Below are 16103 nucleotides of genomic sequence, written 5' to 3' on the forward strand. Positions count from 1 at the left end.
AATTTTAAAGGATGATGTATATCCAGATGTTTTCCTTTGCAGAACAAACTGTTTTCCGCACTGTTAGCAAATTATTCAATGGTAGTCTTTAATTAAGCCTCATTACTTCATCCTGGAACTGACCATTGCTGCACGGTCAGCTCTGGCTCAATATCCCAGCCTTACTTTAAATTGACTTAAACTCCCCTGTTTAACAGGCAAAGGCTAAATGTTCTCTACAATATAAAGATAAATTAGTGATATTATAACATTAGTAGATTTCAGGACAGTCTGATTAACCTTTTCCTTACAATAACTCAGGAGAGATCAGGTACAAGAATTCAAACATGAACCAGGGCCCTCATTTGGGGTGCTAAGCCAAAGCTTTAGTTGCTTGAACTGGCCAGAGGCGGGAGGTGGAATATGCCCCTAGAAAGCGGGGAAAATTGTAAGCGAATGCAACATGTCATGGGAAGAGGCCTCACCATAAACAGGGTTAAAGAGCAGCAGGAAGCTGTGGCACGTAGGAGGATGCAGTTGTGTCTGAACTACCAAAGGCAGATATGCCACTGCAGCCAGGAAGGTAAGTATGGGAGCGGTCATTGGCCAGAGCTCCCAATGAGCTCTGACATTAACCACTATAACTTCCTATCGGATATAATTACAACCAAGGAAACCACTGGCTCCTTTACCCATTTAGATTTGGCCAAGAACTGCATAAAGGATTTTAGAAATCTGTCATTCATCTGCTGTGAAATGTTTTCAAAACGGCAAAGCAACCAAAATGAACATGCTTCAGTAACTGGAGCATGAAGACCATGATTAACAGCTGGCGGGTTTATCACAGACGGGTAACTTAAGGGGGGCGCGGGGCAAGCATTTTGCGAACAAAGGCTTAACAGTATGCCAACTGCTGCAGTATTACTTATTTTAATCGAGGCCTTAACCAGATTGACCTAACTTCAAAATAGCAGACACAAACATTTAAAGGGGGTGAATTTCCTTGGGGTTCTGCCATAACTTTGGCGAAAACCCTGTTTACACTGAACTTCAGCCAAAATTATGGTAGCAGCATGGAAGAAACCCTAAGGAAATTTACCTCCACGTGTTGCTACGTTAAAATCGGCAACAGCAACTGCCAGCCTTAGCCCTCCAATTATTTTTTGCACTGTTTACTACTTGTGATTTGTATTTTGCTGGTGCCTGCATCCTATTTCTAAGCGCTCCCCTAATTGAGGGAGCAGCCGTGGTGGGTCGCGGAGCAAACTGGCGAGCTGCTTGTGATTTGGAGGGAATGCGGCCTGCATCTGCAAACAACGCTGATGCACCTTCCGCAGCCACCTGCTGGCATTGCTCGTTGCAGGCCTGCTCTGTCATAATTGCTACTGATCCACTCCTGTGCTTATTTACAAATATCACTGCGGGAGACCGTCTCCTCACCTGGTCCAATGATCGGCTTGAGCAGAGAACTTTGAATCCTTGCCTAATGATTGTGTGGGTCAAGGTGAGTGGAGCCCAGCTGACACTGCTTCTTGGAATCAGTGACAGATATATCCGCTACTGTGTCTGTGGCCTGCCCTGCAGTCGTCATTAATGTTGCCCCCTCCCTTGACAGACTGCAGTGCAGACAACAGCAACTGTTGTGTATGTAACCTGTTCCACCTTAAGAGAGCTTAAGCCTGTTCCACCTTAAGAGATGTACTACTTTCTCAGGCTGCTGTAGACGTAATACCGGGGGTGAACACACCGGTATATAAGCACTGTGCAGTAATCTTGTATTCAGTATAGTCCCTACCTCCAACCAGTAAAGACCTGTTTTTATTGTTACTCATTAGTCTGTGTTTTAATTAACTAAATAATTCACAGACTTAACACTGGTGACGAGTCAGGTTCTTACCCTGCGGCAGTTATTCCACGGCGGTTGAAGAGAGGTTTCAAACCTCACCACTCACCACCCCACTGGAAGCGACAGGCATTAGGACCCTGAAGCCTCCATCAGCTTGTGAACCGGAGTAGAAGACAGGACTGGGGAAGAGAGAGGTACAGGGCGATAGCGATCGGCAGATAAGGGCCGGGCCGCTTTCAAGTGCGAGGCGCAGCCGGGCCATCGATCGCATCCGCTGATAAGGGCCGCACTCGGGGGCTGAAGGGAGACGGCGTCGGGGGACGGGTGAAGACCGCCAAGCACGGGAAAACCGCCATTTTGTGGGCGGAGGACGACGGCAAGAGCGGGAAGCCGCCATCTTTGATAACAAGTAAAGAAAATAAAATCTGAGAAATTGCAAATCTACAATGCCTAAACACGGGAATATTAGCGCCTTTGATAGTGACCTCGAAGATTGGGCCATATATGTTGAAAGAGTAAAAAATTATTGTAAGGCCAATAAAATTCGTGACCAAGATAAAGCTCTAACATTATTAAATTTAATGGGTGCGAAGACATACGGGCAATTGAAACACCTGTTATCACCAGATGAACCGGCGGATAAGACGTTCGATGAGATTGTTACTGTCCTGAAAGATCATCTAAACCCCACGCCGCTGATGCTAGCGGAACGATTTAAATTTTACGACAGAAGGCAGCTACAGCATGAAAGCAATGCTGAATATTTGCTGGAATTGCGTAAATTAGCGAAATATTGCCAGTTTGGAACGGGACTGACAGAGGCACTTCGAGACAAATTTGTGTGTGGTTTATTTAAACAGGATACACAAAAGCGACTGCTCGAGGAGAATGAGCTGACGCTTGAGAAGGCGGTCACTATGGCAGCAGCACACGAAGCCGCAGCGAGAGGCACGGCAGTAATGCAGCTACGGTCACCGGAGCTCAGTGCACACAAATTGGGTGTGAGTTCTGGCAAATGTTATCGTTGTGGAAAGACAACACATGATCAGAACCAGTGTTGGTTTAAAAACCAAGAATGTAGAACTTGTGGTAGGCTTGGACATATAGCTAGAGTATGCAGGTCAGCGAAGAAGACCAGCAACAAGAAGTCACCGCAAGGGAAATACGCAAAGGTACACAAGGTGGCCGAACAGGAGTCCGATTCAGACGCAAGCAGTATTGAACTGGCTAGCTTAAGGGTACTCAACGTTGGTAAGGGTGCAGACCTCCAGACAATTTGGGTTACTCTTCAGATAGAAGGAGTCCAAGTAAAAATGGAATTGGACACTGGATCGGCATTGTCGGTCATGAATAAGAAAGATTACAGGAGGTTATTCCAACATATTCCCCTACAGGATACGGAGATTATATTGACAACCTACACGGGGCAGAGAGTGTACCCCATCGGGACAATAAAGGTTGCAGTGGCCAACAAGGGCGAAGGAAGTCAAATAATGGACTTATATGTGCTACCGGAGGGAGGTCCACCACTACTAGGCCGGGAGTGGTTTAGAAACATAAATATGGACTGGCATTCGCTAAAAGCCATAAAGAGTGAGAACTCGGTGCAGATAATCAGCCCAGACTCTAGAACTGATGATGGTAAGACCAACCCATGTGCAAAAGACAAAGTTTCAGCACAGAATTCCACTGAGCAACAACAACATAGTTTAACAGAGAATTCTGAGTCTGTCAAGTCTACTGATATGCACATTTTTGAGGGACACTGGGCTCGAACTCAACTCCATTTCAAACTACAACAGCAATTAGAACAAATGATTTGCCGTTTTGAGCAAGAGATGAATGAAATAAAAAAGTTCTTTGTTACAGAGTGGGAGAATCTGGAAAGGCAACAGAAGCAACTGATGGAGAAAATGGAGCAGGAGCACACCAACCATCTGCGCGAGGAGGCCGAACGAATCAAAGCTGATTCAGGTTCTGAAGGTGCGTGCCATAATCTGGTGTCAGAAGAGTTAACGGTCAGCCAACTCCTTCATATGCTGAGGGACAAGACTCTGAAATGGGAAAAACTTGAACACGAGCTGCGATCTTCAAAGGAAAAGGGTTCGGAGCTCTCAAAAGTCATTGAGATGGCTGATGTGACGACACAGACTGAAACGACTGCAACAGAGCAGCCATTGGATGCCAAAAGTACGCTGACTCACGTCAATGTAGAACAACAGACCGCTGAAACAGCTGCTCCGGTAGAGGGATTGCATAGTCCGATCAATCAATCTCCAAAGGAAGTTGAAGTATTAAAATCACAAATGAGGTCACTAGTAAACGACTTGCTGAAAGCCCAGAAAAAGCTGGATGCAGAGGTACACATGAAGAAGTCTCTTCAGGAAAGATGTCTGGATTTGGAACAAGAGCTGGCTAACGTCCAGCTGGGTATGGAGGAAATAGACGACCCTCTCACTGGTCCAGCTCAGGACGACACCGAATATTACCATGACCTGGTGGACGACACCGAATATTACGATGTCCTGTCCTGCCCAGCTTGTAACTTCGACTCCCAAAGTGCAGAAATCATGGAGGAGCACCAAAAGTCTACAGAACATCGGGAGAAGCTGGCTCTACGACGGAAACAGGAGGAAGAGAAGGAGGAACTGCGCATGCAGCTGGCAGCTGTGGCAGCTGACAATGGAGCCCAGAGAGTCTCCAAGAAGCAGAAAAGGAAAAGTAAAAACAGAAGATGACCCATCTGAACCATTATCACCTCTACCAGATCACACACGTGGTCCCTCCGAACGGAGCCAAATCAGTTCGGAAGTTCAAGCTGTTAAATCCATGAAAGGACTATTGAATGAGTAACGTGAACCGACTACACCACAGAGATTGAATCTGTGAACTGTTTTCCGCAGAGACTGAATCTGTGATATGTTACGTTAAACATGAAGTTATATATGTATATATGTTATTACGTTATGTTAAATGGGGGGGATGACTATAAAGCTAAGAAGGGAGGAGTGTTGTGTATGTAACCTGTTCCACCTTAAGAGAGCTTAAGCCTGTTCCACCTTAAGAGATGTACTACTTTCTCAGGCTGCTGTAGACGTAATACCGGGGGTGAACACACCGGTATATAAGCACTGTGCAGTAATCTTCTATTCAGTATAGTCCCTACCTCCAACCAGTAAAGACCTGTTTTTATTGTTACTCATTAGTCTGTGTTTTAATTAACGAAATAATTCACAGACTTAACAGCAACAACTTGCATTTATATAGCGCCTTTAATATAGTAAAACGTCCCAAGGCACTTCACAGGAACGTTACCAAACAAAATTGGACACCGAACCATATAGAGATATTAGGACAGGTGACCACTAGCTTGGTCAAAGAGGTAGGTTTTAAGGAGCGTCTTAAAGGAGGAGAGAGAGGTAGAGAGATTTAGGGAGATAATTCCAGAGCTTAGGGCCTAAGCAGCTGGAGGCATGGACGCCAGTGGTGGATTGAAGGAAATCAGGGATGCGCAAGAGGCCAGAATTGGAGGAGTGCAGAGATCTCGGAGGGTTGGACTGGAGAACATTACATAGATAGGGAGGGGCGAGGCCATGGAGGGATTTGAACACGAGGCTGATAATTTTAAAATCGTTGTGTTGCCAGACAGGGAGCCAGTGTACGTCAGCAAGTACAGCGATGGGTGAACGGGACTTAGTTCAAGTTAAGTTATGGGCAGCAGAATTTTGGATGAGCTCAAGTTTACGGAGGGTGGAAGATGGGATGCTGGCCTGGAGAGCATTTGTCCATCCAGTGGGTATGAGGTTAAATTCCATACTCACCATTGATCACGTGTTGTAACACCCTCTGCTGGAAAATAGGTCCACCAGAATCTGTGCATGAGGCAAACCAGGTCTCTGCTCTGTACCTCCAGGTCCCGCTGGAGCCACCAGCTCTGCTGAATCAGGAGCACCAGCAACCTGTGCTGCCTCATTCTCATCATGAATCAGTGCCTCTGGGCTGCTGCTTGATGTAAGCTTGGGTGATGACAATTGGTGCTGATGTACCTGTTCCTCCGCAGCTGTGCCCCAATGACCATGCTCTGTGAAGAGCACAGTATTAATACCCGGGCACAGTTCTCTATCCCGGTATTGTATTTTCATTACGTAAATCATGAATCACTTGTACACATTCAGTATGTATGAAGACAGTGATGTAACATGGTACAAGTTATACGATATGACCCTTGCCAAGTGTTGCAGCACCTCTCCATTCTCCCAAGGACAAGCACCTTCTAGAGCTTCCCTCACTATTATTTCCACCACTCGCCCTTTTGTAGGCAGCTAGAGGCTGCTGCGAGGGACGGAAAGGAGAACAGTAGAGCCAAATCTTATTGGAATGTGAGTGACGGGTCGGGTCACATCTACTCCCCACAACCAGTTACCCTGAGAACATGATGGTGGCCTTCTTCCAACTGAGTAGCTCGCTAGGCCACTTCAGGGGGCATTCAGAGCCAACCATGTTGTCTGGAATGGAGTCACGTACAGACCAGACCAGGCAGGTTCCCCTCCCTGAAGGACATTAGTGAACCAGTTGGATTTTTACAATAATTCAGCTTTGATTTTTTCTAGTGGTAGACCACGGATTTATTGATTTCAACTCAACAACCTTAAACTCACAACCTCGCAATACCTGGTTCTGTACCATAACCACATTGCCCATGCAATAGTGAGTATTGGCAGCACTGTTAACCCTGGTTGTGCGCACAAACAGGGTTTTCACTGAAGTTATGGTGAAGGAGCGGAACAGGTCCCGAGGAAATTCATGGCGTCTATGTAATCCCACCTTGAGGTGAAGGATACAAATATGAGGTCTGCTAATATTAGCAGGAAGCAAATCAAGTAATCTTATTCCCCTGAATGAAGCCTTGCCATAATCAAATGAAGTCTGGATACAGCCAATGTTCCTGTTAAGCTGTGTGCCTGCACGGCACTCTGGAGGTCCTGCACAGGCCGTTCAGCAGCTTTTCAATGGAAAAAACGTGCATTCGCGGAAATTTGAATGGGCCACGCAGCCTGTTAAAAGGGCGGCGCATCCAAAAAAGATTAGCCGGAACATTGGATACAGCATAGATGGTGCTAAAAGTTGCACAAATCAGGCTCAAACCTAACATCACATTTTCACGTTACTTACAGATGATCAATTTCAGTTGCCAAGTTCGGGCTAAACAGGTCCATGGCATCATACTGGCCAACCGTACCAACCAGGTCTGGAAACTGCAGCCCTTGATTGAAGGAGAATATTGGACTGGGCACAAGACTATTACTGTGCAACCTCATTCGCAGAACCAGTCCTATGATATAGCGTACAGGCCACTCACCATGACATTCGATGGAAAAAAGCATCAGGTAAAAAAATATCACTTATCACAGAGAGATTTATAAACTGTTCACAGCACTGCCATTTGGGACTGAAGGTGGCTGTTAGACATCAGTGAGTGTAGCATGATCCCTCTGTTCCCTCTTTCCATCCATTCATTCACCATCCAGCTCTCTCTCAAAACTATCTCTCTCCACACATCAGCAGAAGTGACAAATTATTCTAAATAAGATAATTTAATAAGTTCATTCACAAATGCAGTATCGCATAGTAAGCACAAAGTCATCAGGATTTCTCTGTCTTAGAATCAATGAATGTTACAGCATTAACCCCTTAAACCTGCAGTGGTGTTTAGGTAACACCCAAATCATAACAATGGGCATTAGCTCAGGATTAGTACACAAAGGGATACTAGGGCATGGGTATTAGAAGCCGATTGAATCACAATTTTTAAGTTAGCATTTGAAGAATAAAAATATTAAATGGTACATGGTAAGAACAGGGAAATGGGATTGGAGTAGATAGTTCCAGTAGACGAGCTGGGATTGGCACAGGCATGGCTGGGATTGGCACAGGCATGGCTGGGATTGGCACAGGCATGGCTGGGATTGGCACAGGCATGGCTGGGATTGGCACAGACATGGCTGGGATTGGCACAGGCATGGCTGGGATTGGCACAGGCATGGCTGGGATTGGCACAGGCATCGCTGGGATTGGCACAGGCATGGCTGGGATTGGCACAGGCATCACTGGGATTGGCACAGGCATGGCTGGGATTGGCACAGGCATCACTGGGATTGGCACAGGCATGGCTGGGATTGGCACAGGCATCACTGGGATTGGCACAGGCATGGCTGGGATTGGCACAGGCATGGCTGGGATTGGCACAGGCATCACTGGGATTGGCACAGGCATGGCTGGGATTGGCACAGGCATCACTGGGATTGGCACAGGCATGGCTGGGATTGGCACAGGCATCACTGGGATTGGCACAGGCATGGCTGGGATTGGCACAGGCATCACTGGGATTGGCACAGGCATGGCTGGGATTGGCACAGGCATCACTGGGATTGGCACAGGCATGGCTGGGATTGGCACAGGCATCACTGGGATTGGCACAGGCATGGCTGGGATTGGCACAGGCATCACTGGGATTGGCACAGGCATGGCTGGGATTGGCACAGGCATCACTGGGATTGGCACAGGCATCACTGGAATTGGCACAGGCATGGTTGGGATTGGCACAGGCATGGCTGGGATTGGCACAGGCATGGCTGGGATTGGCACAGGCATGACTGGGATTGGCACAGACATGGCTGGGATTGGCACAGACATGGCTGGGATTGGCACAGACATGGCTGGGATTGGCACAGGCATGGCTGGGATCGGCACAGGCATCACTGGGATTGGCACAGGCATCACTGGGATTGGCACAGGTATGGTGAGACAAAAGGCCTCCTTCTGTGCTGAAATCCCTATGATTCTAAAAGCATATGAAAAAAGGACGTGTCTATTCACAACACCAAAGTTCTGATTGATCCCCTTGGATGACAAGACCTGATGTTGATTGGTTCCCTTTGAGGACAGGATGCACCCAGCAGTTTCTCTGGAATGTGTAATTAGATCCTCCCTGCCTACATAATCAGTTACTTTGCCAAGTGTAATTCGAGCCATTCTGACTGCCTACTCCAGACAGAACAGAGCTCACTTGGAACAGACAAGCCTCACCCTCGCGGGTTAAGACCTTCTCCCATCCCCCAAACAAGTTCCTGCCCCCACCGCCCAAGTTCTTGACCTCCCCCAAGTTTCTGGCATTCTCCCCTTGCCCAAGTGTCTGACCACCCCACACCGCCCCCCCCGCCCCGCCCAAGTTCCTGACCTCTCCCCCAGCCCCAAGTTTCTGACCTCCCTCCAATGCCGAGCCCCCGCCCAAGTTCCTGACTTACCTCCGCCCCAAGTTTCTGACCTTGCCCCCACCCCCGGATTTCTGACCTCCCCCTGCCCAAGCTCCTCCCCCAATGGGTTCTTGACCTTCTCCCCCCAGCAAGTTCCTGACCTTCCCCACCACCCCCCTACCCCAACATAGATGGAACATTGTGCGTGGGTCATGGATTGTTAACAGGTTTATTGGGCTTGAAGTGAGTAGGGACAGCTTTTTGAGAAATCAATCAGGTCTAGGGGGAGGAGAGGGAGAATGTGGTGCAGGAGTAAAGGGGGTGGGCTTGGAAGAACGTGATCAGTCTTACCATCTAGATCACATTCTCGCCCTCATCCCCCCCACCCCCTTTTAGACCAGGATCACGTTCTTCCCCCATCCCCAATGTGCCCTCCATGCTCTTTACCCCCACCCCCGCCAAGTTCCTGACCTTCTCTCCCTGAGTTCCTGACCTCCTCTGCCCTCCTCTCCTTTCTCTCTCTCCCCTGCTCACTCTCTCTCCCCCCTCTGATCCTCTCTCTCCCCCTCCCCCAATCCTATCTCTCCCCCCCACCGATTTCCTGTCTCTCTCCCCCTCTGATACCCTCTCTCTCTTCCACCTCCGATCCTCTCTCCCCCCTCCAATTCCCTCTCTCTCCCTCTGATCCCCTCACTTCCCCCCTCCGATTTCCTCTCTCTCCACACTCTGAGCCCCTCTCTCTCTCTCCCTCTCTCTCTCCCTCTCTCCCCTCGCACGCTTCCCCCCTTTCTCTCTCTCTCCCCTCTCTCTCTCCCCCTCTCTCTTTCTCTCTCCCCTCTCTCTCTCACCCCTCTCTCTCCCTCCGCTCTCTCTCTCTTTCTCCCCATTCGATTCCCTCTCTCTCCCTCCGATCCCCTCTCCCCCCTCTGAACCCTCTCTCCCTCTCTCTCCCCCCATCTGATTCCCTCTCTCTCTCTCCCTCCTCCGATTCCCTCTCTCCCTACCCCTCTCTCACTCTCCCTCTCTCTCCCCCCCTCTGATCCACTCCCTCTCTCTCCCCCCTCTTCTCTCTCCCCCCTCCGATCCCCTCTCTCCCTCCCACTCCAATCGCCTGTCTCTCTCCCCCTCTCCCCCTCCGATTTCCCCTCTCCCCCTCCGACCCCCTATCTTTCTCTCTCCCTCTCCCCCTCTCACCACTCCAATTCCCTCTCTCCCCCCTCCGATCCCCTCTCTCGCTCCCCCCTCCGATCCCCTCTCTCTCCCCCTCTCTCTCCCCCTCTCTCTCCCCCTCTCTCTCCCCCTCTCTCTGTCCCCCTCTCTCTCTCCCTTCTCTCTCTCTCTCTCTCCACCCCTCCGATCCTCTCTCTTGCACCCCCCTCCGATCCCCTCTCTCTCCCCCTCTCTCTCCCCCTCTCTCTCTCCCTTCTCTCTCTCTCTCCCCCCTCTGATCCACTCTCTCTCGCCCCCCTCTGATCCCTTCTCTCTCTCCCTCTCCCCCTTTTTCACCACTGATTCCCTCTCTCGTTCGCCCTGCCGATCCCCTCTCTCTCTCTCCCTTTTCTCTCTCTCTCTCCCCCCTCCGATCCCCTCTCTCCCTTCTCTCTCCCTTCTCTCTCTCTCCCCCCTCTGATCCCTTCTCTCTCTCCCTCTCCCCTCTCTCTTTTCTCCCCCCCTCCCCTCTCCTCTCTCTCCCTCTCCCTAATTGGAGGCGGCATCAGAATAAGGGGTCGCCCATTTAACACGGAGATGAGGAGGAATTTCTTTTCTCAGAGGGTCGTGGATCTTTGGAATTGGCTACCCCAGAGAGCTGTGGAGGCTGAGTCATTGAATATATTCAAGGCGGAGATAGACAGATTTTTGAACTACAAGGGAGTCAAGGGTTATGGGGAACAGGCAGAAAAGTGGAGTTGAGGCCAAGATCAGATCAGCCATGATCTTATTGAATGGCGGAGCAGACTCGAGGGGCCAAATGGTCTACTCCTGCTCCTGTTTCGTATGTTCTTATAACATCCCAAAAGCATGTTTAATATCAAAGTATCTAAGTGCATTACAGATATAGTGGGGTGCACAACGCGATCCATGGTGCTTGTAGCTGAGAGGTCCGAGGCCTGTGACACTCCCAATGAATTCAGTGCTTGCCAATGTGGTGGGCTAGTGGATTTGAAGCCTGCACCACAGCTGCTGAACACCTGCCTCGAAGGAGAAGCTTTGGGGAAGGCCACTTCAAAAATGTTACTTTTCAGTTTTGGGTGCTCTCTCCTTGCTTTGCTGGCTACCATGGAGGCCTTCAATAGCCCTTTCTTCAACAGGGAATTAATGGGCCAGAAATGGGACTGGTTCCTGGGATGGGGGGATTGTCCTATGAGGAGAGATTGAGTAGACTAGGCCTATATTCTCTCGAGTTTAGAAAAATGAGAGGTGATCTCATTGAAACATACAAAATTCTTACAGGGCTAGACAGACTGATGCAGGGAGGATGTTTTCCCTGGCTGGGAAGTCTAGAACCAAGGGTCACAGTCTCAGAATAAGGAGTCGGCCATTTAGGACTGAGATGAGGAGAAATTTCTTCACTCAGAAGGTGGTGAGACTTTGGAATTCTCTACCCCAGAGGGCTGTGGAGGCTCAATCGTTGAGTATATTCAAGACAGAGATCGATAGATTTTTGAACATTAGTGGAATCAAGGGATATGGGGATAGTGCAGGAAAGTGGAGATGAGGTAGAAGATCAGCCATGATCTTATTGAATAGAGCAGGCTCGAGGGGTTAAATGGCCTACTCCTGCTCCTATTTCTTATATTCTTATGTAAGTTGCTGCAATGGCGCGTTTGACGGTGAACAACGTTAATTGGACTTTTATACTCACCGTTGACATCGCACTATATTTGCACCATAAATTACTGGAACCTCGATCTGATAATGACACAGTCGATGTCGCATCTGGGACTTCGTGAATGTTGTGCCCAATAGCTTATCTCCTGCACCAATAAAAGAAATGGATAGAGAAAAAAAGAGAGCGCAAGACAGAGAAGGAACTAGGCAGAATTAGAGTTAAATGAAATAGAGACAGAAAGAGGAATAGTGAGAGGGTAAAAAGTGTTGTGTCTGTGTATAATAAGACACAGACTGCAGGAGAATGGTACAACAGGTGTTTACTCAACGTGGCTCACACTGAAACTGATCTGTACAGATTACTACTCAGTGCTATATACAGGTGTCGTCACTGCCGGTACTACAGTATACATGAGCTGTAAAATATAGTTCCCCCCTTAAAGGTATATACATTACAATTCCTCCCCTTTTAGATTAACAGTACCATAACACTCATTTAACAATTAAATATCAAACTAATTACAATTAACACTTTTAACATGCAACATTAGCTGAAGATAATCTATTTATATATTCAGTCTTTGGGGAGGCTTCCTGATCCTTTCTGGATAGCGCCTTTCCCGAGTGTCTTGCTCTTGGTGCGGAGGCGATTCTGGCCCCCTGTTGTCGGTTGGTTCATCAGCTTCCGATGCTACTGTTTCTGGGGTAGATGCGACCTGTACGTCGGGTTCATCACCAGGTACGTATGGGCGAGGCATGGGGTTGACTTGTTCCTGTGACTCTAGGATCTGGTCAGCATGGCATCTCACGATGCTCTCCCCAACGTCCACTGTGTACATTAGTGGGCCCTGCCATGTGCATATCGTTCCTGGCTGCCATTTTTCTGTTCGGTAGTCGCGGGCCAAGACTGGTTGCCCTACATTGAAGCTCCTTGTTGGCTTCTCATGGATGTGCTGGAATTGCTTACTCTCAACATCTCTTCGTACGTTTGGTCTGAGCAAATCCAGGCGAGATCTCAACCTTCGGTTAAAGAACATCATGGCTGGGGCCTGGTTGGTGACTGCATGTGTCGCATTCCGGTAGGCGAACAGGAAATTGTCCACCTTGTGCTGCAGCGGAATGTTGTCATTGTACATAGCCTTTATTGCCTTCTTAAAGGTTTGTACGAACCTCTCAGCCAATCCATTAGTGGCTGGGTGATACGGGGTGGATGTGTAATGCCTTACCCCATTCTTTTTCAAGAACCTCCAGAACTCTTCGGACACAAACTGTAGTGTCCGCGTATAACTAACACACGGACTGCAGGAGAACGGTAATAACAGGTGTTTACTGAACAGAGGGTATGCTGGAACTAACTGTACAAATTACTACACGGTGTTATATACAGGTGTGGTCACTACTGGTACTGCAGTATACAGGGGCTGTAAAAGATAGTTCCTCTCTTAAAGGTACATACATTACAATTCCTCCCCTTTTAGATAAACAGTACATAATTCATTTAACAATTAAATAATAACTAATTACAATTACAATTTTCTTTGTACTACATACATCAGCTGAAAGTAATCATTTATAAATTCAGTCTTTGAGGAGGCTTCCTGATCCTGTCTGGATAGCGCCTTTCTCAAGTATTCTGTTCTTGCGGCGGAGTCGCTTCTGGCTCATTGTCATTGGTTGGTTCGTCAGCTTCCAATACCACTGATTCTGAGGTAGACGCAATCTGTACTTCGGGTTCATCACCAGGTGCGTATGATCGTGGCATGGGTTTGACTTGTTCCTGTGACTCTAGAATCTGGTCAGCATGGCATCTCACAATGCTCTCTCCAATGTCCACTGTGTACATTAGTGGTCCCTGCAGTGTGCATATCGTTCCTGGCTGCCATTTTTCTGTTCAGTAGTTGCGGGCCAAGACTGGTTGCCCTATCTTGAAGCTCCTGGTTGGCTTCTCATTGATGTGCTGGAATTGCTTATTCTCAACATCTCGTCTTATGTTTGGTTTGAGCAAATCCAGGCGACATCTTAACCTTCGGTTAAAGAACATCATGGCTGGAGCTTGGTTGGTGACTGCATGTGTCGCATTCCGGTAAGCAAACAAGAAATTATCCACCTTGTGTTGCAGTGGTATGTTGTCATTATACATCGCCTTTATTGCTTTTTTAAAGGTTTGAACAAACCTCTCTGCCAATCCATTTGTGGCTGGATGATATGGGGCGGATGTGTAATGCTTTACCCCATTATTCCTCAAAAACCTCCGGAAATCCTCAGACACAAACTGTGGTCCATTGTCGGAGCAAATCTGTTCTGGCAAGCCATTCCTGGCGAAGATGGTCCGTAGGACTGCAATAGTTTTCTCCGTGGTGGTGGAGGACATTTTGATGACCTCTGGCCATTTCGAATGTGCATCCACGCGATTAAAAACATTGAGTCCATAAATGGACCAGCAAAATCAATGTGTACCCGTTGCCATGGAGATGAGGGCCACTCCCATGGGTGTAGAGGGGTCTGTGGTGGAGCGTTTTGGACTTTCTGGCATCCTGTGCAGCTGTTGGTCATTTCCTCGATTTCTTTATCGATTCCCGGCCACCACACAAATGCCCTGGCTAGGCTCTTCATTTTTACCCCTCCCAGATGACCCTCATGAAGCTCATTGAGCGCTCTATCTCTCAACTTGGGTGGAATTACCACTCGGGATCCACACATCAAGGTCCCCCGGCACACTGACAGCTGTTCTCTCCTTGGCGAAAATGCTGGCAACAGTGAGTCACCATGTGCTGGCCATCCCTTCACCATCAAATCATAGACCAGAGAGAGTGTCGGGTCATTTCGTGTTTCCTTCTCTATACTTGAGTTTGTAACAGGTAGACATTCGACTATGGTCGAATGGAATATCTCAACAGGGTCCACTGCAGGTGCTTCCTCCACCGTAGGCAGCGGCAGGCGCGACAGCCCATCAGCGTTTCCATGCTGTTTCGTGCCCTTGTACTCTATTTTGTATTGATGTGCCCCTAGAAAAAGGGACCATCTTTGCAACCGTTGCGCCGTCATCACTGGAATGCCCTTCTTTGGGTTAAAAATGGAGACAAGAGGCTGGTGATCAGTCAGTAAGGTGAATTTCTGCCCGTGCAGATAGTGATTGAACTTCTTCACCCCCCACACCAGGCTGAGGGCCTCCCTGTCAATCTGGGCGTAGTTACGCTCGGCTGAGGTTAACGAGCGTGACGCAAAGGCTATTGGCCTCTCTGAACCGTCAAGGAATTTGTGCGACAGCACCACTCCAATGCCGTAGGGAGATGCATCACATGCCAACCAAATCGGTAGTGTTGGATTGTAGTGGGCCAATACTTCTTTTGAAGAGATTAGGCATTTACATTTCTGAAAGGCACGCTTACACTCATCACTCCATTTCCATGCTACTCCAGTTTGCAGCAGGGCGTTCAGTGGGTGCAGAATTGTAGACAAATTTGGCAAGAACTTATGGTAGCAGTTCACCAACCCGAGGAACGACCTCAGTTGCGACACATTTTCCGGTGCTGGATCCTTGACTACTGCCTCAATCTTGTCTGGGGACTTATGTAACCCCTCTTCATCAATCACGTGGCCACAATACGAGATTTGTTTCCTGAAAAACTCGCATTTGGGGCGGTTGGCTCGTAGCCCATATTCTTGTAATCTAGTGAGCACCTGCTCCAGGTTGGCAAGGTGTTCACTGTCATTTTCGCCCGTAACCAGGATGTCGTCCAAATAACACTGGGTCCCCAGGATCCCTTGCAGGACTTGTTCCATCGCCCTCTGCCAAACAGCCAGAGCTGATGCTACCACGAATACCAGTCGGTTGTACTGGTAAAGACCTTTGTGAGTGTTTATCGTGAGGTATTTTCTAGATGCTTCTTCTACCTCCATTTGTAGATACGCTTGGGCCAGATCAATCTTCGTAAAGCGTTTCCCTCCAGATAGTGAGGCAAAAATATCTTCTATCCGCGGAAGTGGATATTGTACTGTGTGAAGGACTGGGTTCACAGTTACCTTGAAGTCCCCACAGATGCGAACCTTCTTCGGCTCCCCAGGCGTGCTGCTCAATGATTTCTTCATTACAGGAATGATGGGTGTGGCCCACTCGCTCCAGTCCACCTTGGACAGCACACCCGAACGCTCCAGACTCTCCAGCTCTGCTTTGACGGCTGGGCGGATCGCGTACG

The 16103-nt window shown here is 48.4% G+C and overlaps 1 protein-coding gene across 1 annotated transcript in view; it reads left to right on the plus strand.

The window, feature by feature from the left end:
- Nucleotides 1–16103, plus strand: part of LOC147122784 (axonemal central pair apparatus protein HYDIN-like) — an 83898-nt gene that overhangs the window by 52607 nt on the left and 15188 nt on the right. The window contains exon 6 of the mRNA XM_085963947.1: nucleotides 7000–7212. Within this exon, the coding sequence (XP_085820073.1) occupies nucleotides 7000–7212 (213 nt within the window). The remainder of the gene's footprint in view (nucleotides 1–6999; nucleotides 7213–16103) is intronic.

Source organism: Somniosus microcephalus, chromosome 2 (genome assembly GCF_052327205.1).
Source record: "Somniosus microcephalus isolate GS21.2 chromosome 2, FLI_Smic_1.0, whole genome shotgun sequence".
In the NCBI taxonomy this organism is placed as follows: domain Eukaryota; kingdom Metazoa; phylum Chordata; class Chondrichthyes; order Squaliformes; family Somniosidae; genus Somniosus; species Somniosus microcephalus.